Source organism: Malaya genurostris, chromosome 1, assembly GCF_030247185.1.
Source record: "Malaya genurostris strain Urasoe2022 chromosome 1, Malgen_1.1, whole genome shotgun sequence".
In the NCBI taxonomy this organism is placed as follows: Eukaryota; Metazoa; Arthropoda; class Insecta; order Diptera; family Culicidae; genus Malaya; species Malaya genurostris.
In genome coordinates, this window is record NC_080570.1 from 145,289,801 (window position 1) to 145,313,239 (window position 23,439).

The 23,439-nt window shown below is 37.6% G+C and overlaps 1 protein-coding gene across 1 annotated transcript in view; it reads left to right on the plus strand.

Moving 5' to 3' along the window:
- LOC131426077 (mucin-2-like) overlaps window positions 1-23,439 on the plus strand; it is an 85,424-nt gene that overhangs the window by 15,372 nt on the left and 46,613 nt on the right. Inside the window, exon 2 of the mRNA XM_058588510.1 lies at window positions 75-558. Within this exon, the coding sequence (XP_058444493.1) occupies window positions 550-558 (9 nt within the window). The 5' untranslated portion in view covers window positions 75-549. The remainder of the gene's footprint in view (window positions 1-74; window positions 559-23,439) is intronic.

A 23,439-nucleotide genomic window follows, 5' to 3' on the forward strand; every position in this document is an offset into this window, starting at 1 on the left:
TAAATTAATCACGTACAGAACTGTTTCCCAGAACTATTAAGCAACCGCAATCTTTTACGTTCTTTTAATTTCAGTTGCTTGTTCACTGGGCACTAAAACACTTCACAATAATCATCCCGCGAGCCTGATTGAAATTCAACCCAGGATTATCGTTCGGTGCATCCAACAACCACATCGGGAAAGTGTGTGTGACGGTGACGGTGACGTGTGCGATGCATCCGCTGGTAACCAACAAAAGTGACCGATGAAAACGTTTGACGTTGGCTAAGGTAACCGACGGTAAGAAGAAAAAAAAACGAAAATACGAAACGAATTTCAAAGGGCGGAAGCACTAACTGTTATTCGAACCCACTAAGACCGGTGTCGCGCAGTTTTACGACGCAAGTGTTCCGAATAGTCATACGAAAAGTAGGCTGGGTGTGCGAATCGATCCGCTCAAGGCGAAAAGTGTTTATCCAATAAAAGAAGAAGAAGAAGAAGAAGACGGTAGCAAGTGGATCCAAAACCGCAGAGGACAACAGACGCAGCGATAATTAGAAAGACGCAACAATGTTTCCGGTAAGTGGAATTTTTCGGCTTCAATGGGTTGAGCTTTTGAATGATTGTTTTGATATGTTTGTTCGGCGCCGAGTTATGATCGAAGTGGTGCTCGGTATGACTGAAAAATCGCGACGGTGGGTCAGAGGTGGGCGGAATTTGAGGCTATACACTTGTTGATGCACATTTGAGTGGGCTCTACGAATGTTACCGGCTGCCAGTTCGAGAGTCATAGTGTAGAGGCCACTCGTGTGTTGGATTTTTTTTTCATGATTTTGCGGTAGCTGATCGATGTTTAATTGGTTGGACCAAGTTGAGTTTTATGCAATGTGTTACCGTTTTGCATATGTGGGTTAATTGATTTTTGTGAAGTTTCGGTGAAGTTTTTTTTTGTGATCGAATTCACATTGAAGAAAGGTGTTCGACAGCGCTCAGGCGATGCTCAAGACTAACTTCACATTTTAAAGTGAAATGATGGCCTCCCCCATCATCCGAGTAACCTAATTAATTTAGTTCATTGAATTTCGAAACGTCTGAGCCGTCACAAAAGAGTAAATTATCTTTCGCCGAAAATTACCTATTTTTTATCCACCCGATGTTTCGTCTATCGTCTAAACAAATCGTGGCACTCTTTTCCACGGTTACGGGTGCTGTCATAATTTACTGATGACGAATGACGTTTTCTTTGTATGCCGTTGTTGCAGCACATTTTGCTTTATTTTTTTTTCGAATAGTCACGAATGATTGAGCTACGGCTCAAAAAATAAAACATAAAAATACTGAAACGACTGAAAAGGTTTCCTACTTGAACGCAACCTCCGCAACATTCTCAATTGTTTGGGCTGTCAATCAAAGTGCAGTTATGTATCCCGCTTATTCGTTATAAACGACCGTAACCGTTACCATACCATGCCGGTAGGTGGAGGTCATCCAAAACGGGCTTCCTCCAAAGAAGTCGATTCTGCTGCGCTGGGTTGCATCGGGAAAGCTCGCCGCCCATGGTTAGTAAGAAATCCGTTATAAGTTTTTCAAATTTGTTTAATTTTGTTCTAATGCTGATTCTGTGGAAAGTTATTTATTGGACGTAAGAGTTCAATGATTCAACGTTGGATTGTTACCAAAGATAAACTCAAGATAGAGTAGTCTGCGATTTCTTATGTACCTTTTGAATAGGACCTTTCGATGAACTCGGTTCACTATAAGTTTGTATATAGAAGCAAAACAACAAGAGTCTGATCGCTAGATGCGTCGTAGCTATGACAATGATTGTTTATGTTTGAAACAAAATCAAGTTACAGTATGAGCGGTTTTGAGCAATTTTGTTTCATATCCTGTGATTCTCTCAATAAGAAAGTGAAAACAACTTGGAACCATTGCCTAGAGTTTATTTAGTTTTTTGTTGCCTCATCCCATGAAGCATTAAGGTCTGAGGACAGAGGGTCACATGTTGAGTTTTGAATCGACCACGTGGCTCGCTCAATTCCCTTTGCGCATCGTATTAATCTTGTACTCTCTCGTATATGAGCAAACTGTACCGGGTTGCCAGCATACATGAATTTCTCTCTCCTTTTTCAGAATGCTATCAGGAAACCAAAGCGAAAAAAAATGGTGGATGCATTGAAACTGACTTTGTTTCACAGAAAAATACAAGACTTTATTTTTATCGCGATAACATATATCTTTTTATGTACTAATCGCACCTAAACTAAATTATCTAGACTTTGTCACGGTAGATTTATGATACAAGCCTTCAAAGCCGAGATATTCGATGAACAAGCAGAGGTATGCATTTCCGAGCGTTCCAATTTTCAGCAGTTCTTCAGTCAGAAAAAAACTACAACACGACCGCTAAACTCAATGAATCATTCTGAAAATTTCACAGAATATTCTCAACTAAATTTAGAAGACATTGTCAGGTGGGTTTTTCTATATTCTGCACCGTTTCCAAGAAATTTTAATTTGAAACTGGAAAATAGCAAAAAACCTACCACTTCACGGTACTGTCCTCAGCCCTTAAAGTCAGTTGCCGCAAGACATCATTATGTGCTGAATGTAAGCAAACAAATGTGCTTCCTTCCTAACTTATTTTGTTTCCATGGTATTTTGTTGGAGCTAGTCGACGCTTATTAACAGAGTGTCAATAAAATTACATTATTACTGGACCAACTTTTTCACGATTGCTGTCCAATTAGAATGATTTGCAACCAAGATTTTTGATGGACGGAGGAAATAAAACCTGTGTACTGTCAGCGAAGACAGATCTACGGGTTTCTCCACCCTGCAGAATTCGGAGTCGAATACTCGCTTATGCCAATTTCATCATAAAAAGTTGTCTAATCCTCTCCTAGAGAATCTGTAGATTTGTTCTACAGGAATATCGATCGTATTATCAATTTAGTCGATGATTTAGAGCTCCAAAAAGACACTCAAATTTGATTACTTCGAACTTTGAACTAACTCCGACAAATCATTTCATTCTCATCAATAATCTCACCTAATCTCGCACAATCTCTTTAATTGAATCTTAAATTTTCCTTTACTTCCAAATCCCGAACGGTCCTTTTTAAAATTTCATAAATCGGCTATATTTTCTTTTAAAGGAATCGAAACATGATAAAGTTGAGTGCGGTTTACCCTTTATCTAGAATGGAGAACCTATGTTTAGGATCTATCAACTAAACCTCTCGAAATCAAACTTTAAGATCTCGAATTCATAGTTTCAAAAAAATTAATTAGATTTTTCTACAATATAGAATCTAGAAATTGTAACAAAAACCTGGCAACTCCACCCACATTGTCTCAAAAACGGACTGAGTAATTATTTCTTAGGCTGTGAGCCATTTAGCGATAATTTTAACTTTTTTTTTGTTGAAATCTGACACTTGAGCGGTTATTTTGTGTCGAGTAGTTCAATTTAGCTAAAACTGTGTTATTTGGGTTTATTTCGCACTGGAAATAATTTTAAATAAAAAATTGATATTCAAAATTTCTTTACAAGATTTTTTTCAGTGTCGGAAAATAACCATCGAACTGTAAAAAAAAACATGCTTTCGAGTAGGATTATTTTTGACAATATCAAAATAACCGCTCGAGTGTCAGTTTTCAACCAAAAGTTAAAATTAACCGCGAAATGGTTCACAGCCTTACTCAACTGCTCATTTCTGAGCGCTCAATCAACCCCTCTATGAAAAAACATCAAACGGATGTCCTTCGTCGGTCCAACACGTTGAACCGTTCGTCCGATGAATGTCCAATACATCGTCCAACGGGAGGCCGACACGGAACTTTCGTTTGCCGATTTTGAAACAGACCATTGAACCGAGCGCCATTTCTTTTCGTTCAACCAACCCAGTTAATCAGTTATATAAAATTCTTAATCCGAATTCAACTGAAAATCAAAATTGATCTGAGAATATACGATAAATTCTTAAAAAGAATCGAAACCAAAGTCGAAACATTCATCGATGTTTTTCTCCATTTGCTGTCAATGTTAGTTTCGCCCTCATTTAAAAAACAGTTCATTTCTTTTTGACAGTGATTGTGGAGCAGTGATGCCTGGTATTTTTTTTAAATCTGTGATCGAACCACAAATTATATCACTCGTTTTTTTTTAGAACGGCCAATAAGCCACCTGTCAACTTCCACTTTCGAAAGAAATTGCAAGCGAGCTATGAAAGATAGAGTATGAGTATTAAATTTAACACCACACGAAAAAGAAAACTTTTCTCTGCCGTTTACTATTATGACTTACTCTCAGCGAGTGCCGAGTAATTCGAAATTACTCTTCAAAATGAATGTTGACGGATGGCTTATCGGCCGTTCTAAAAAAAAGGCGTGATTTTTAGTAAACAGATTCAATAACAGTGAGTAATTCTTGCATGTATTTCTACCAATAATAATTTTCTTTTATATACACTTTCGAATATCACGAAACTTCTACCAGTCCCTTCAAACCTGCAACAGTTCCGAAATACGCAGTTAAGTATACATACTCAATTAATCCAATAATTTCTATATCAGTTAAAATCACCCATCTGACACCGGTATGTGAGCACCAGCCATTTGAAAGTATACCGATTACGTCGAGCCCCTCGCGTTTCGAGCCCCAAACATTGCGATGTTTTGATATTCATCGCGACTCTCAAATTGTGAAAATTATCTCCACTTGATGTCCCAAAACACTATCTGCTGTATTTTAGGTAAACCGACCAGTTATTGTGAGAGAGTCGACCCAAAATTTACTAATTTTCGTGCACTAAACAAGGTAAACGCGTAAAACAAAAGTATTACTGTTTGTTTGTTTACGTTGCTATCAGCTGATTTTGAAGTTCCGATTTTGATCTCATCAAGATGGCGTCGTGACAGGAGGCCGGTTAAAATGTATAAATCTGTCTGTTAAAAATTTGTGCACACAAAAAAGGGAGCGCTACTTTGAAGCGCTCTGTCAGAAATATATTTTTCTCTGTGTTTTTCCTAGCAAACTTAGGACTTTCTGGGGCTCATTGACAGTCTGTGATCGATTGCAGAAATCTGTGAAAATTTGTCATTTTTTTTAACTCTGTGCAGCTTATCGAAAGTCTGTGAACCTGGCATCTCTGCTGTTGAGTACACTGTAAATTGCATTTCAGCGAATATTGAAAGTGGAACTAAAAAAAAGAGTAACATACAGTATGAAACATTCATTAGCATCTGTAAAATGTTTGGTTTAATGCCCAACTGATCAGCCATCGCACAAACATTCTGATTCACTACTCAACTGTATTATTTGATTCAAGATATCTAGCGTAACATTTATTCAATCTAATGCGATCTAGTTTCAACATCCATTCGTCACGAGATAGTACTTTTGAGCTCAGTGGAAGTTTTGCAAAATCGAACAAAAAAACCATTTATTTTATCACTGCGCCCAAATAACGTTATAACTCCCCGACATCTGGTCATTGACCGGCAATGACTTGAGCTACATTCGGATTTTCTGTTCTTCGGCAGCCAATCATGACGCAATCTCTGGTAGCGTTTTGCCAGCCTAAACTGGAACATTTCCCAGTTTCGATGAACTAACACAAAACAACATAATAATAACCTATAATTCGTCATAATTTACCAGCGAAAAGAGCACCGAAACACGGCACCGTGCAACCGTTGCGTCTCTTTACTGGCAATTGTTGTTGCCGGAGTCTTCGGCTAGTGCCGTACGACGTAAGATGTAAATAAATGTTCCTTGGGTGTGCTACAAATTCGTGCCACTATTAAATATCACTCCGGGGTCGGTCTGTTAGAATGTCGGTCGCGACATTTCGGTAGCTGTAGCACTGTATGTTGTGCAGATCGACTTGAAGGTCACCTAGATTAGCCGAACTAGCAGCTTCCATGGCTTAAGGGATGGTTTCGTGGTATCACTTTATGTATTATTTGGCCTAAGTTTGGAGTTTTGGTCGTTGTTTTTCAGGTTATGGCCTATATTTGGGTGCTTCTGTTGTCCATAAATATGTTATAAATCGCCTGAAGGTATCATCATTAGGACTGAGTTGTTTGTATGGTATTTCAGATGTGGGCACCTAATTTATGAATTTAATGTGGTTCATCGGAGATTCGCGGTTGACAATATTTCCGTGTTCATTGAAATTCCCATCTTTATTTTCTATTGTTGGCTTATTTAGTTTTACTTCCTTTATATTTGATTCAAAATTTTTTGTGTAACTAAGGCTTCTATTATTTGAGTCAATCCGTTTGCATGTGCCTGGCAGATTTCTCCCCAGACGCAGGATTGACGAATATCAAATCATGTCGCCAGGAGAAAAAAAGGAAGAGCGATCTTGGAAGACGTGACCTGGTGAGAGAATGACGCAATTTTGCCTGCAAAATTTTGACAGCTGTCGGAATCTTACCAGACTTCTGCCGGCTGCCCGAATTTATATATAAACGCAAGATAAGCTTTAAAAGAACTACTCAAGATTGAGTAAGATCCTACTCCTATTCCGAAAAAAATGGAACAAATCGGAAAAGCCAAATAAAGCTTCTTCAAATTGAGAGTAATAGTTACACATGATTATTGGTGGAAACTACATAATTTTCGATGTTTTCAAATATCATTACAATCTGAGTAATACCATTCTGAGTAATTTTTTTCTAGTCTGTAAGAAATTCGACATATTACTCATTTTGTGGGTTGTTCCACTCTAAGTGAAGATTTATTCAAGGCTTTCATTCTTTCTATTTTAAAAGATATTAATCAAAAAACGTACAAATACTTCGATTCACTGCTCAATTTGTTGAGTTGTTAATCGTTTTATGATTTGAGTCAAGATAAATAAGTGACTATACAAAATTTTGCGTCAAAAGCATGACTTCCGGGCAGCGAGTGTTCGTTGAATACGGACACCCCAGTGCCTTTTCATATGCTCCAAATATTTCAATTGATATGTTGTCATGGTAATCTATTTTGCTTTGTAAACTAGCGCGTTGCTTTAAAAAGTCGAAGTTGAACTTGGTTCTAGCTCACCTTGAGAATATAAGTAATCGATAATGACAACAAAACGGACAATGAATGTTACCATTTTACGCAACTGTATTTGCACTTAGTATTTTATAGATTGTTGGTAACCGTGGGGAAAACTGAGAACAATATAACATCTACAAGTCAACATCGAGCGGACTAACTTTTCAGCTCTACATATATCGAATGGCACCTCATACCCGAAGGGAAGCACCACGATTGAAGCGGCTTTGTAGCTCAAGGTCAGCCGGTGACAATGCGGACTCTCTACCCCGGAGAGCACGCGCTCTCAATGACTAGTGGCTTTGTTCGACACCCAATCACAGATTCGCGTGACATGACGAAAGCCATGCGCCGTGAATGAGGTTAACTTCTGTTAAGACGGTTGGACTTAATTAATTATGTGAATGTGATTTGTTGCCCGCTGCTGTTTAATGGTGAGCTACACAAACTTGATCTTAATTTTGTTCGTATTCAGTGATGCAGAATAGCGGGCTGTTGAATATTTCAAATGAAACAGTAATTCAACTCAAAATTCTCGGTTGATTTTTCATTAGGGCATATAAGCAAGTGACAGTTTCTCTTTAATCACTCTCTCTTTCGATTATTGTGATGTGATTAAAAAGATATTCTTTGATTTCACTACTCTGTCTGAAAGTCGAAAGTTTCGGGTATCATTCTATGCAAAGAGTTGAGTAATAAACGTGGAAACCGCTTGGTAATTATTAGTCGAGACAGTAAACAAAGAGAAACTGTCACTTGCTCATACGCCCTAATGAAAAATCAACCGAGAATTATCGGGATTTCAGTTGAGATCGGTAATCCAATTTAAGTGTGTACACCGTTTTGAGCACAACACGGATGTAAAACGACTGTTTTGTTCTCTTTTATTCACTAAGAATCGATGATGTTTTGATTTTTATGCCTTCGAAGCAAGGTGATTCTAAATCAGTGTACCCAAGGCCATCGTAAAATACCACTTTGAATTACTATAAGTACCGGTGGGTGGAATTCGTCATCATCCTTCATTGGAGTGTACCAAACCCATAATCATAGATGGAAACACGAAGTGGATGCACCACAAACGGCTTCCCACGAGCGAACCAAATGCGATGGGATGCGTGTTGGCAAAATCATCTAGGCGATGAAAACACAAAAATAATTATATGTACGGATTTTATAATCTCAATTATGAAATCTACCCACCTTAGCTTTCGGTTTGACCCCAAACGGGATGAAAAATATACACACTTAAAAATATAAACAATGCACGATTTTGCCGGTAAGTAACGGAGAGGAAATCGAAAATTTGGCCCCATTGTTTACCTTCCGGAATGCATCAGAAGCGAGGTAATAAATTTCGCAAATGGTGCCAATTATCAAGCTTCTTGTCACATTTTTCGATGCAGATGTCAAGGTTTTTGTGTCGATATATTATTTTTATAATGATCCTTTCAAAACATTGTTTCACAGTTGATAATCCGTCTTATCTGGCAGTCTGGCAGCAATTAAAAGTTTTATTCTATCAGGAAAATAGTTGCTTAGCTATGGTTTGGAATTTAATCGATTTTAATTTAGAGGTGTTAAATATTTCACCTTCAAATAGATACGTTTTTTCATTCAGTTAGCTAACTCGACAATCGTAGTTGCATAGTAGGCCATGCTACCATAGATTTCTAGTTACCCTTGAATAATTGTTTGTTAGGATTAGAATCACCTGCTGACTATTTTAACCTGAAGAGTTCCCCCCAAATGGAGAACATTTATCAACTATTTTATCATTCAAACGATGTAAAAAATTAAACCATGCATTGACAAGCATGTTGAGTGTTATTCACGCTTGATCTTTCAAAACCATTTCAGTTGATGTCAATGATATGTTTTAAATGTCGGAGTTCGCGATGCTGTTTCCAATTATGCGAACAACAGCACCATGACAGAGAACGGCTAGCGCATTCGTCTCGGTTTGTCAAAACAATAGACTTCGCTCAGTTCTCAACATAGATATTCCTAATTTGTATCATTTTAACTAAAGTTCGACCGTTGCAGATGTGACATTCAGCACGGAGTGATAGTGTAGTGGTGGCAAGTGTGTATTGATTAGTGAAAAGGGTTAAAGGTGGACGACGGATACTGCGAATTTACCGCCCTAAGTTAAGCGATGTCAACCGATTGAAGCGCCATCTGAATGTCATTGTCGGTGTTATCAGATTTATATGGAATGCGTGAAAATCTATAAGTCAATCGTGTGATTAAAAACGGAAAATTGAAAATTGATCTGCAGCAAAAACCCATCCGCGAGTGTTTATTTTATTTTAATTTTTCAGTTGTGGTGTGCCATCTCGCGTTGTTTATAGCAATGCAAATAAGAGAAACAGGATACTGGTGAGACCGCTCTTTAGAGATATTTAATATTTTTCTTCTTTACAATGTCTTATTATGTTTCTCCTTACTAAAATCAGGCTAGACTAAACTCCGATTATTCGGGGAACGTTGTATTAATGGATCTATCTATTTTTTTTGGGTCAAGCGCTAAGTTTAAAACGCGCGCAAGTATATAACCGTGCATTTTTTTTTTTGCGACGGTGCTTAACTAGAACGTTTACAGTTTAGCCTGCGAGGAAGATCAATTTGGTATTTTATTGTTTGTCATTACTTCGTATCGCGTAAGGCGTTGTTGTTCGATTGATGATGATGGAGTGATATCTTGCCAGTATTACGGATGACTGTTGAAAAAAAACAAAATACAATGAATTAAATACGAATCTCCCGACAGCTGGCTGTCCGGAGTTTTACGATTTTCGGAAGAATTTCGTATTTAGTAGGAAGTACATACAAATATAAAACACGATAAAATTACAACGTATTCTCGGTAGCCGGCTACCCAGAGCAATAAGCACAAGATAATATTATTCGAAAACTTACTAACAAACAACCCCTTCCTGTGTTGCATGTGGAAATGCAGAGAATTTTTTGGTTTCTAGTAGTAACATACATTGAACTACTGATCGGTATTGATCAGCATGCAGGGATCAATGCAGTTTACACAGAGTGAAACTACGTGCTATTCCCAATCAAGTTGTTTCAGAAAAACATTTTGCAAACTTAATTGATTTCGATCAATAACGAACTAAGTAGCAACACACGGGCGGTCTTTAATGCTAATGCTATGTCATGAATTATTTACTTAAATATACTAGTAAATGATAGAAAATGCGGATAGCGGCACTTAAATACTTACATACATACATTCCTCACTCCATGAATAAGAAAATAATAACAAAACGATCTGCGATTGTGAATTGATTCATCATTTTACTATTTTCAGGAATTCATGCAACATTTTACCATTCATTATGAGAGCTAAATAAGCAATAATGACTAGATAAACTATTGTCATGATATTAGTTTGCTCTTCTCTTCTGATCGGGTGGAACAGACTATAACTGCTATCATTATTCTATTTCAGCTAGAGAATCGACCTTGACATTCTTTTCTAAATATTGATGAAAGCAAACGAAGACTTCGCATACATTTGAATAATTTTATTCGGGTGCAAAGAAGCAGATTCTCTGCCTCGATCATCTGAGTTTGTGCCAATCCAATATTTACACAATCTTTACCAAACTGGGTGCCGTCATCTCGCTGTACAAGGATGGAACTCGGTCCCGCTTGGGGACAGTATTATTCGTTTTGCAATACTAAGCACCGGCTCAAATACAGAAGCTGAGCCGAGCATCCTAAAGCGGTGTGAACCATATTCGACACGAGCTCGAGCTCGGGTTTTGCACTGACGACGAAACCGGTTCGAGGGCCATGTCAGGAGGTCGAAGGAGTTTGGTGGCAAGCAAGGGAAAAAGATAGGAAAATTTGAAAAATTTCAATTGGTGCGATGTTACCACACACTTTTCCACGATCGACGCACCGAAAGTGAAACTAATCGCCTGCCTACCAGTTGTGCCTCACCATGTCAGTTCCAAATGCGGAATTCTCGGTAGGAAAAATGAAACGCCAAAGTACCACTTTTGGATCATGTTGAGAGTTGCAGCTCTGCGTTGTTCATGTTTGCTCCCTCTGACTGCCGCCTGGTGCGGTGAGGCAACGATCGCTCTAAAATGTATACGAGATTAGCATACCAGAAAGGTTGGTTTCACGATACCAACCAGGGTGCATATACCCTTGCACCCTCGCCCTGTAAGGGGAGGGAGGGGGTTCGGCAAATGTGGCGAGAATTTTCGCATTTGCCGTCTTGTAGTCGTCCGCCGTACCGACCGCTGTCAGACGCATACAAATGGTGATTGTTCGGCATTTATGAATGTCGAGCGCTCTGAAGAGATTGTGTCTGTCATGGCTGCTGATTCATTGTATTCTGATGGCTTTCGAAATCGCCTACTTTCAATAGAGGGGTTGTTGATCGCCCCTGCGCGGATACTGCCGCGGAAGGTGCGTTGGCCCAGGGAGGGTTTTTAAACTTACTTTCCATGCAGATATGAGCAGAATTTTTTTGATAGCGATTTTCGATCAATCCTTGCACAAGTACCGATGGAAACATTTTACTGATCGTAGATGAGATGGCGATGGAAACATACATCGGACTGAAATTGGGGTGTGCCATCTAGACAGGACCCACTCAAATGTTTAGTAACTCCGCCATTTTTCAGCCACTTTTGGAAAATGAACAAAATTTATTTAGAGTATACAATGTCCTTTTATTAACAATTCATTCAAATTACGAATTGGCAGAAGGCACCGAATGTCTCCAATTTTTTTTTATAAAAATGGCACAGTTATTCATCATTTGAATAAGTCCAGTTTAAATGTCTAGATGAATCATGTTTCTGCATGGAAAAAACTAATGTTGCACAATTTAAGTATAAAATTAATCAACGGTGAACGACCGCAACTAGCTTAAAGCCGGGTATAAATAAATGATATAAAAAAAAATCAACTCCACATATAGGGCCAGAAAGGTTAAAACCGCTATTGGCAATCTAACGCAAAATAAATTTTACCTGACACGCCGACACGACATTATTTGAACCTTTCTTAGGATGACGATTGAATTTTGCACTTTAAATTATATTGTAGAATTTTAGAATCTGTTACATTTTAAAATGTAAGAATTTTTTTTTATTTCGTGTAATCATTTTTGATTTTATAAGATTCCGAAATTTGTTTCGGTTCGGTTGAGGTTATTTTGAATGCTAGAGGAATAAATCAAAAGACGGTAAAACACTATTTCTCATCACAGTATCGCATATTTGGTTCGGTTTGCGCATCTGTACGGGCCTTCAAGTAACATTTCATGATGTACGCGAAGAATGAAATCGGTTGAAAATGCTTAACATAACATTTTCTCCTATACTAAAATTGGAACTGAAAATTTTCATCGTTGAAACAGAATCTTGGGCGTTGCAAAAATAACTGAGGTGGAGATTGATTTTCCTCACACTAAAATTAAATTTTCGCTTGAACAAATGACGTTGACGTTTGATTTCCCTTGTATTTTGGCAGATAAACTTGCCATCATCCTCCTCGCACACGTACGCCTTTGGTTGTTAAACACAACGTCAGATTGCCCATAATCAAAAACAAAAATAAATCAGGTGCTACAGTAAAACTAACGGGACTGTTCAAAATAGCTCTATGAAATTATTATAAGAGCAAATTCAGCAGCTGGAAGTTTTATATGTGCGATCTATAATAGAACTAAAACTAGAACAAACGTATCCCCAGCAAGCCGATTTAGTTTTATTTATTCGAACAGTTCTACTGTCAAATTTAAAACTGGTATACGTTCTATTTTTTTCTATATTTGAAACACAGATAAAACGCTGCTGGGTCTGCCAGTTTATTATGATATCATTTCTAGATTTTAATTTTAAAACTGACATAAATTAGAACAAATTCAGCAGCTAGAAGTTCTATATGGAAGATCTTAATAGAGCAGAAACTGGAACAAACATATCCCCAGCAAGCCGTTCTAGTTTTATTTATTCGACCAGTTCTTCTGTCAAATTTAAAACTGGTCTACGATGCCGTTCAATTTTTTGTATATTTGAAACACGAGTAAAACACTGCTGGGGCTGCCAGTTTTTCTAGTTATAAAATTCTGATTTAAATTTTGTAACTGACATAAATTATGCATCTAGAATTAGAACACTCCTGAACATGTCCTTAATGTTTGTACCAGTTTATTTAAAGTTGTTTGACGACTATGAGCAATCAAATTTTCTACGACATACGTGAGAAAATCCCAGAACATTCTGAAACAAGTCGGATTATGTACTCTGAAAACTAACTCTAACTGAAATCAAAACAATACAGAGTGAATCCTCCCTCTAAAAGTTCTGCAACAAGCGTGCTCGTTTTACATCAGCGCTTTTAACGTATTAATAGGCTCGGGGCAAGATTTATTTGTGTGCCCCTAACTAACTGAACGACCTTTTTTGGCTCGGTGGATTCCATGACATGCCCCCTAAGACCGTGGACCCGGAGGCACGTGCCCTTATTGCCCCTCTGTGAAATCGGTCCTGCTTTACATAAGTTTCCGATGATCCGTCTTCTTCCCCGTCACCGCCACTGCAACAACAGCGTCTGTCAAAATTACACGTTCCGTGACGATGATATTGTGTGCACGGTTAACATAAAATACCCATTTATGAGTATCACAAATACTTATTTTCAATTTCAATTTGAGCTGTCTTTGACATATAAAACTGAACGAAACGCGAAACTGTGAACCATTTCGCGGTAAATTTTAATTTTTGGTTAAAACCTGACACTCGAGCGGCTCAAGAGCATGGTTATTTTTGACAGATCGATGATTATTTTCCGACGATGAAAAAAATTTTGCAATTGAAATTCTAATATTATTTCTTTAGTTGAAATTATTTCCAGTGGAAAATAAACCCAAATAACTTTCCGTCCATCAAATTTTGAAATGGGCCGCAGTTTTAGTTAAATTTAACTACTCGACACAAAATTACCGCTCAAGTGTCAAATTTCAACCAAAAGTTAAAATCAACCGCGAAATGGTTCACAGCCTGAATAAATGCTGCTTTAAGTAAGTTCTAGCATTATTCTAATTTGGATTGCGATTTATCAAACTCGATTCTTGTTTCAGAAGCTTCAGAGGTCACATTTGGCACCTCTGTACTCTGATTGCGACGTATACTGCTGAGCCGGGTAAACAGCTAGTAAAATTAAAGGCATGGCATGCGTGAACATTTCAATAAATTGTGCAATAATTTTCATACATTTTGTTTTTTTTTTTCTAAGCAATTCGAAAAATACAACTTATTTGATTCCTGAATCTTTTAAAACATGAGTAATTTTGTACCAGTTTCGGTTCGTTCCCGCATTTGAAACTAGCCAATTTTTGACACATATTCGTATTACCCATTGTTGAGAAAAAAAATTTTTTTCATCATTTTTGTGAGTTTTCTCAGTTTTGTCGGAAAAGGAACGAGTAATACCCATAAATAGGTACTTCAATTCAACCGTGTGTAAATGTCTCTATAGCCAGTAAATTCGAACATCGGACGGATCGTGCACGAAAGCTTTTGATGAGTCTCGAACAAGATTGACGATTAAGGATGTCGGAAATTTCGAATTAATCGATTATTTAGTAATCAAGTATAATTTTGAAACTAATCGATTGAAATTTATTCGATTATCTGGGTTATTATTCGATTACTCATTCGATTATTACTATGGGATTTTTTTAAATTATTCGATTAGCTCAATAATTGAATATTAGTTTTAAGTTAATCGATTGAATATTACTCGATTATCTGGGTTATTAATCGATTACTCGATTAATCGATCGATACTACGACATCCCTGGTGTAGGATGAATGTCCGATGCTGAGGGGACGGGATATACAGGGGTTGGATTTTCAACTCCGAAGATAGGGCCAGAGTTTTTCTGGCCATAAGAGGCAAATGACCTTAATGTGACCTTAATGAAAGCGTAAAGCTTTTTCAAGTTGACGCGGCTGATGCAAATAGTGCAGAATTATCCGAATTCTGAATCAAATTCCAGACGAGTTAACTATGGGTAAGGCACTGTAGTACACTTTGAAGGGGAACTAAGCAAAAGTAGGTCAATTTCTGTTCATTGGGAGAAAAGTGACAGCTAGTTGCAAGTGTAATTTTATATTTCAGCTGTTTTTCAAAGAACGGCGAATCTAACATTGACAGCAAATGGAGAAAAACATCGATGAATGTTTCGACTTTGGTTTCGAATCGTATTAAGAAATCATCGTATATTCTTGGATCAACTTTTGATTAGTCGATGATCTATTCGTTTATCTTTAAAAAATATGCAAATTTTACCAATTTCCTTCTATATCTACTGAAGAAATCAACATGAAAAGAGTTTCGCCCTTTTTCGATTTTACTTTTATGCTTCCTGTGTGAATTATAAAGATACGCCCTTGTGCATTTTTCATGAAATTGACAAATCTGCGGGTGATTTTATCGTCTCGTTTACAATTTCCAGTAGTAAAAGATTCGAAAATCATCTAAAATAAAGAAAAAAAAGTTTCGCCTTTCATTACTAGCAATTAAAGTATCGCCCTGTTTGTTGGCATGGAACACGGAGGGCGAAACTTACGTAAACAAATGGAATGACAGTTTCGCCCTTTATAGTTCTTTGTATTACTAAGATTGAGATTTTTGTAGAATTCGATTTTATAGGCAAAACTGTAGGATTTTGAAGCATATATTGGTAGGAGAGAGAAACTCGATTTGTTTACTTTTGTAAGATTCGTCCTTCTTTGAAAAACAGCTGATTTATCCTTTAATTCAATATCCGCATTCAAAGGTAAAATAGCTTTCATTTGCATAAAGACCATAATTTCCAAAGCAGAATGTGTACTCTATTTTATGTGATTCTCTAATGATTTACCTTTTTCTTTTTCAGGTAAGCTCATCCTCGTTATCTGGTTCTGAACAACTACAAGTATAGTGAATTGTGAGTATGGTGAATCCGATTCCGATTTGTTCTAATGATCATTGATTCGATATGATCAATTATCGAAAAAAATATCGACTCTCGTATGGAAGGAATGACTGCACACTTAATTTCGTTCGGTAAATCTTGCCTCTTTTGACGAGTTTTGAACAGCCGAACTACCGAATATTTCCATTCTACTGATATATCAGCACAAATGAACATTTGTTGACAGCAGTACCTCAAGGTACCGCAGTTATAAAACGTGAATTTTACCGATAAAATCACCTACCGAGATTTGAACAGCTGAGGTCGGTAATCCAATTTAAGTGTGTGTACTTTTGAATTCCGATTTCTGGTAGGAGGAATAAACATTTAGCATACATCATTGATCGTGCTTGTACAGACCATCGTTTTAGTTTTAGCGCTTCCTATACAAATTTACGTGAATATTTCATGAGATCACTTGAATCAATGAGAGTTTCTCTTTCTTTACGTTCTCTTCTGCTGATAATCAATTAATTTTCACAATGTTCAGATAGGACACCAAGAAGTTTTTTTTTCTGTTTAGTACTAGATAGGTAATACACATTCGTATAATAACGCAGAAATCATCGATAGTGCAAGTAAACAAAGAGATTCTGTAATTAGTTTATAGACTCTTTTGAAATGTTTTCGTCGAAATGATTGCTACTTCACAGAGTAGCTCAATGGCAGAGCAAGCCCAGCCAGGGAAACATGATTTTCGATGATACCTTTACCAGACCTATAATACTATAAAATCGTCACATTATTCGAAGCGGACATTAGATAAGTTGAAGACATTTAGGATGATTGCACACTAAAAGGATCTACTACCTTGGGGCTGGCAGATGGCGGATGATGGAACGCCTCGGCAGATATTTATCCATACTTTATTTATTTTGTTCAACGTTGGTCGGTCCATTCAAATGAATCAGTATGCAACGTTTCCCTCCCTCCGTTACCGTCTTCATCGGCCAGCGCAGGCTCTCACTTGGAAGAAGTGGTCAAGCTGACCTACAAACAGCTGCAGCAGCAGTAGCTCATTTTGCCAGAGATAGAAACCAAAGTCCAACAACGATGAAGAGATAAATAAAAATTACACGTTTAGCGCAATAGTTGTCAAACAAGTTGGCGCAATTCCGAAAAACCAGATACGCAAACTCGGTTTGGCTGGCTAGCTGGCTGGCTGAACACGTTTGTCAAAGCGTCCTAACGAAGTATGATGCTCGCTCGGGTGCCGGGGGTCTGATCATAGCAAGCTTGGAAATACCCGTATCGGAAAATTCTTGACGCTTTCAGCAAAGAATTTATCTATCAATCAGGCGTTCAGAATTTCAGGCCGCTGTCACAGTTGAGCAATCGATGCTGAACTGCTGACGGCTGACGTCAAAACTGCTTGAAGTGAAAGTTGACGACATTCGCAGAGCGTAGTTCAAATTGGTATGCGTTATTCGGTCCAAGTATGACTGCCTTCCTCCGCCTTCTCCTCCGAGCACGTTGTGACATTGCACAATTCGACTATCTTTCGATACGTAATCGATACTGTCAGCGCACGTATTGGATCTCTCTGCAGAGCTTGTTTGGTTTAACAGGTTGATTTGAAACTGCGTTGATGTGTTTTTTTTCTCTCTCTCTCTCTCTCGCAGAAGCCATAATTAAATGCAAGCTAGCCAAAGGCGGTCGAGTGTGGTGATTGGAGAAGGATATTGGACGACCTTGTTGAAGTATTTCTGAAATGTTCCTCGCCTGAAAAGTTGGCTATGGAAAAATAATTTGGTGACGGTTGACTGCTGACGTGGTTGTGACGATATATTTTTTCTTGTCCTAAGGACACACGGTTTAACCAATGGTTTGTGTTTCGCCAGAACGGATATTACTCATGACGAGGTAGCTAGCTTTTGGACGTGTGCGCTTCAATGGGCTTGAACCATATGTCACATTCCTGATGATCCATCCATCTTCCAACCCGACCCAACGTGACAACGCTTCCGCAATCCTGTCACGTCGGTCAAGATCTCTTCGTCTTACGGATTTTCTCCGTTGGCCATTAGTAATTCACGTCAGAAGCATCCGTCCGATCAAGTCGGGTTGATGAACTTTTTTTCCGTGGAAACCATATATTTGACTCGGATCTTCTGAAGCTACGCGACTATGGCTACTAGGTAACCTTTCATGCAGAGAGGTGATTGACCCTGCTGATGACCGTGACTACGCTACGGGTCAGCTTTCCTTGATGAACTTTGGAGTGCATCGCTAGTAGCTGCACATTACGAAGATGGTGTATTTCCATCACGTACAGGACCTAACATTTTTAACGATGTGATACCTGTTGAAGCATCATTCATTGAATATTTCAATTCGTTGCTCATGGGACCGGACCGCGCTCGATGGCCCGGCTGTTGCTGTTGCCGAAGCTGATCGTTAGGTAATATAGCATCTGCATGTAAATTATTCCCGTAATTCGACGTGATGGAAATTTTCAAGGTTTTTTTTTCTACCAGAAGATGAAAGTGGCGGCAACATCGACGTGATTCAGATTACAATATCGTTGTTGTTGTTGTGGTTGTTGGACGGAATTTGGATAGTAAACGAAATTGAAAAAAAAAAACAATTTCAGTTTCAGTAAAATCAGAACGGTGTAATAATTCAATTAGCATTCACATGCAACTTGAGTAGATGAATCTCACCTGTGTGTCTGCACATTCAAAATTACAACCTGAACAGCTATAAAATCTTGACAACGATTCATCTGAGTTTTATCATGGTCGCGAGTTTTGAAATTTATTAGCTTCATTTTCTTTTTCGTTATCATATTGTAGAACATGTAAAACTGTGTGATTTGATAATTACATGGCTTGAAATCAAATGAAAAAAAGATGGATAGCAACAGCGCGACTTGAACCGAGAAACATTAGATCACAAAGCACGCCAGTTAATCGATTGAACCACAGAAGCCTATATCTGCTTGATGAGTGAATGATACACATGAGCAGTGATGCCACTTTTTCCTGAGACCAAATCCGTAGATTTTTCATTGAATCGAAAATATTCTAAAGTTATCAAATGTTTTGCAGCGAAAGTGAACGAAGAATACTTTGCGTATAATTCTTTCACTGAAGAAAAATGTTCGTATAATTCTGATGAGCCGTTCTTTTTTAATTTCTCCTGTTATGTCTACAATGATCTTTATAGCTTTTGTGCGACTCATTCTCAACGAAGGAACTATTTTCAAAATGTGGAAATGTTGTTTTTAGAACTGAAACCAATGACTCTACAGTTTTGAAAGGTATATTTTTATTCACAGCGTACAGGCACAATTGTATGCAGACACCGATGTTTTCATTTCCTGGAACCACAAAATTAGATATATTTGCAGAGGGTTTAAGAATTGTTTTAAGGGTGCTCTGTTTGTGACACTTTGTTTGCATGATTTTTCAGATCTTTTAAACCTTCATTTGCGTACCTGAAAAATACTTCACACATCTCACTAAACGGTTTCTATTTATTTTTTTTATGCCAAGGGGGTTCTTTCTCTCAAGAATCTTTGTTTAAAATCTTTGTTCATAACGTTTTGAACCTACAATATGTTTGGAAAAATAACAATGTGAGCGAACAAGTCTGCCGGGAATCATTTTGCGAATTATTATTTATTTCATTTGGTAAGAAAAACAATCTAGATGAAATCTGAAAGCTAGACGATTTGTTAGAAGTTCATCCAATATGAAACGAATCACAAAGCTGTCGGATAACGGTACATTCATTTCATGTTGAAACTATTAGTTGCAATGAGATATATTTATCTCTGTTCGAAGCGGTATCGTACATTTGTCGAATTAATTCTTCTGTGATATTGCGTGTTTGAGCCGAAGCAGATACCTTATGATCAAAAAGGAACCGGAATTTTCATTTTAAAATTCCCGCGCTTGTCCAATCGGTAAACTTTTATTCTCTCAACGTTGGCAACACTTTTATACACATTCTGTCAAATTTGGACGCATATCGTACGATTAGTTTTTGTCGTGAATGAAACATAAACATGTCGATATAAACGAGTATCAAAGAGGATAATTTATAAGGCGCGTTTGCCTTTCTCGTATTTTAAAACCTCATAGCTCAGTGATCTGTGAAAGGAGTTATATAATTAACAACCAATAGAATCGAAATTTTTCAACTTAAGCGTGTATAGAAAAAAGCATTGAATTATTTCAATAGTACAGTATTGAAAAACCTGTCTCGTTTGGCCCATGTCAACACCAGCCAATCAGAGCGCGTTCTGAGGAAGAGAACAAAATATCTGCTGCTGCACAACAAATCGTTCGAGAAAATGTTCCGAACAGTGTTTAATATCGTAGTGAGTTCCACAATTTGGTCCTTCTGAAAGACAGGAATGAACAGCATCCGGATAGTTTTTTTTCAATGAAATGCAAATCCGAAATCAAATAATCGACATTAAAATTCTGTATGCGGCTATTTTTATAGCCGTTAGGACCGCCCATTAGTGAAAAAGCTACAAACGAAATCACGTAAAAAGAAACCTCTCAACAAAAATTGGATCAGTTTGGATTCTATCGCCACTGCAAGCAGATGTATTTTGTGTCGTTTGCAAAGCTAGTTTCGCTTTCGGCAAGAACGATTACGTCACAGCTGCTAGTCATTTGCATTGGTGAAAAATCGAAGGTGGAGAGCATTACACAAAATCAGCCGTTCTAATGGCTCTAAAAGTTTTCTAAAGAACTATTAGGATTTCTTGCTCGCAAATCGAAGGTAAATATTCTCAGGTTTGGTGCAAATCTACATCTGTTTGATTTGATTTGTGCACTTTTCGCTGTGAAATTCACAGTAATCGAGATCAAGTGAAGCCTTCTTTGTTTTTGCGAAAAATGTGGAAAAGGGGAATGCTTGCATAATTCATACAATTGATCAACTAATTGATATTCGGAAGTGTTAAGGAACATGCCAGTTGTTTTCGTATTCACGACATCCAGTTATGTCTCTGACATTACCCACCCGCCTTTTTGTTTGGCGTCTATACAAAGAAGTTGAAAATTTTCGTGTGGCGATTTTTATAATGGATGAAAATTTAAAACAACGTGCGTGCATCAAATTTTGTGTTGCAAATGGATTTAAGTGTTTCGAAACGTTGAAAGTGTTAGAAAAGGCCTTTGGTGAATCGTGTCTAGGTATCTGATCCTTCTAATGAGATGACTACTGGTACAATCTCTTTTAATTACTAGTTTTGTTCAAATATCTTCCTATTTTGATTGCGAAAAACACCGCAGTGGTCGGAAATTGGTTTTATTTACAAGCAAAGAACTATTAACTTGTAAAATAAAAAAATCGAGCATTTGAAACTAATTGTAGTCTTGTTTGAAAACAACTAACAGAATGCTAAATTTAAACTAAAACAGAATATAATCTACGAAAGCTTCTATAATTTGGAAAATTCATCTCTCTACGCTCTGATAGATACATTGATTTTCTCGATGTCGTCAAAACTAGATCACTTTGTAATTGATTTAACTAACCTTTCGATAGACTATTTTCCGTACTGTTTTCATCGTTGCTGACACTGTCGCTGTCTTCTAGCGCTACGGATTCAACCGATTTGCTTTGCTTTTCAGATGATCCTCTTCATTTTCACTGTCAGAGAGATCCTTTTCAACAGATCTTTTCACTTGTTTCAGTGGCGGTGGAGCAATATCAGAATTCTCAAAAACGCAGCTTTCCTTACCTTCACAATATTATACTTACATAGACCATTAACTTACCTTGCTTCGTTTTTAATACTCCTCGATTCAGGAAACTTCACCTATTTCGATTCAATTTAATTTGAAACTTGTTAGCAGTAAATAAGTGCATCTAGCAATTCTCGGTTGATTTTCCAGAAGGCCGTAAGAGCAAGTGACAGTTTCTCTTTGTTTACTTTCTCTTCTATTAATTACCATGCGGTTTACACGTTTATCACCTAACTCTTTGCATAGAATTATGTCCGAAACTTTCGACTTTCAAACTGACCTGTGAAATCCAAGAAAATCATTTTAATCACATCACAATAATCGAAAGAGAGAGTGAACAAAGAGAAACTGTCACTTGCTTTTACGGCCTTCTGAAAAATCAACCGAGAATTGTGTAAACGAAATAAAATATTATGATTAATTCGAAGGTGGGAACATTAGCAATTTCACACGCTTATCAGCAGCTACACAGTTTGGGGCAAATATGCGCAGTTACTCAAAAATAACTGTCGCTGTGTCGAAGGTGGGAACATCAACAACTTCACATACTCGTCAACAATTACTCATTTCGAAGCGTTAAATGCAGGGTACCGAAGAGGAGGGTGATTAATTGAAAGAAGATGGAATATTATTTTGAATTCTGGAGGATGTTCGCGAATCCGTAGATTTTGAATGGTTCATCCGTAGATCCGTAGAAAAGACAGAAATACGTAGATCTAAGGATAGTTCCGTAGGGTTGACATCGCTGCATATGAGCCCATATAGCGGCACTTGGTAGCCGAGTGCAAATTACATTTAGAGCCTGTAAAACTCTGTAGAAATCTTTAAAACTGAAACTTCAAAACTGATTTTCTTTAGTGACTTTACAGCAAAATTTAACAAAGGTTTTCTCGGTTTTCTATTCGTGTTTCATTCAATTCATGTGGCATCCGTTTTTTACATTTTTGGACTTCTTCCATAGCTATTAAAAGGTCAGAAATTAAAAATTTAAAACATTTAAAATTGACTAGATATAACGTCGTCGTCACATTGATTGAAATTCGTCGTCTTATTTTTTTTTTTTATTGTCTTCCATTTCTCAAATCAAAATCATTATCTATGAACTGTTTAAAACATCTTTTGCATTATTTTTACGTTTCGTCTTTGACTCATCAGTGCAGAGCAGTTCAAATTGAACTGCTTAGTGCTAAACTCGGCAGTTCAATTTGAACCGCCAAGCAGACGTAAAGTTTCTGCTACTTACAGAACACTTTTTGTTTTGCAACGAAGTGCAATGTCTTTTCTGACGTGCCGAACGAAAACGTGTTTTCGACTATTTCTGGCCGATGCAGGTATGGTCATTTAGGGGTTAGCCAAATTTTGTGCTAGGGCACATAACCGTTTTCATTATTTTTACGTTTCGTCTTTGACTCATCAGTGCAGAGCAGTTCAAATTGAACTGCTTAGTGCTAAACTCGGCAGTTCAATTTGAACCGCCAAGCAGACGTAAAGTTTCTGCTACTTACAGAACACTTTTTGTTTTGCAACGAAGTGCAATGTCTTTTCTGACGTGCCGAACGAAAACGTGTTTTCGACTATTTCTGGCCGATGCAGGTATGGTCATTTAGGGGTTAGCCAAATTTTGTGCTAGGGCACATAACCGTTTTCATTATTTTTACGTTTCGTCTTTGACTTCGTTGCAAAACAAA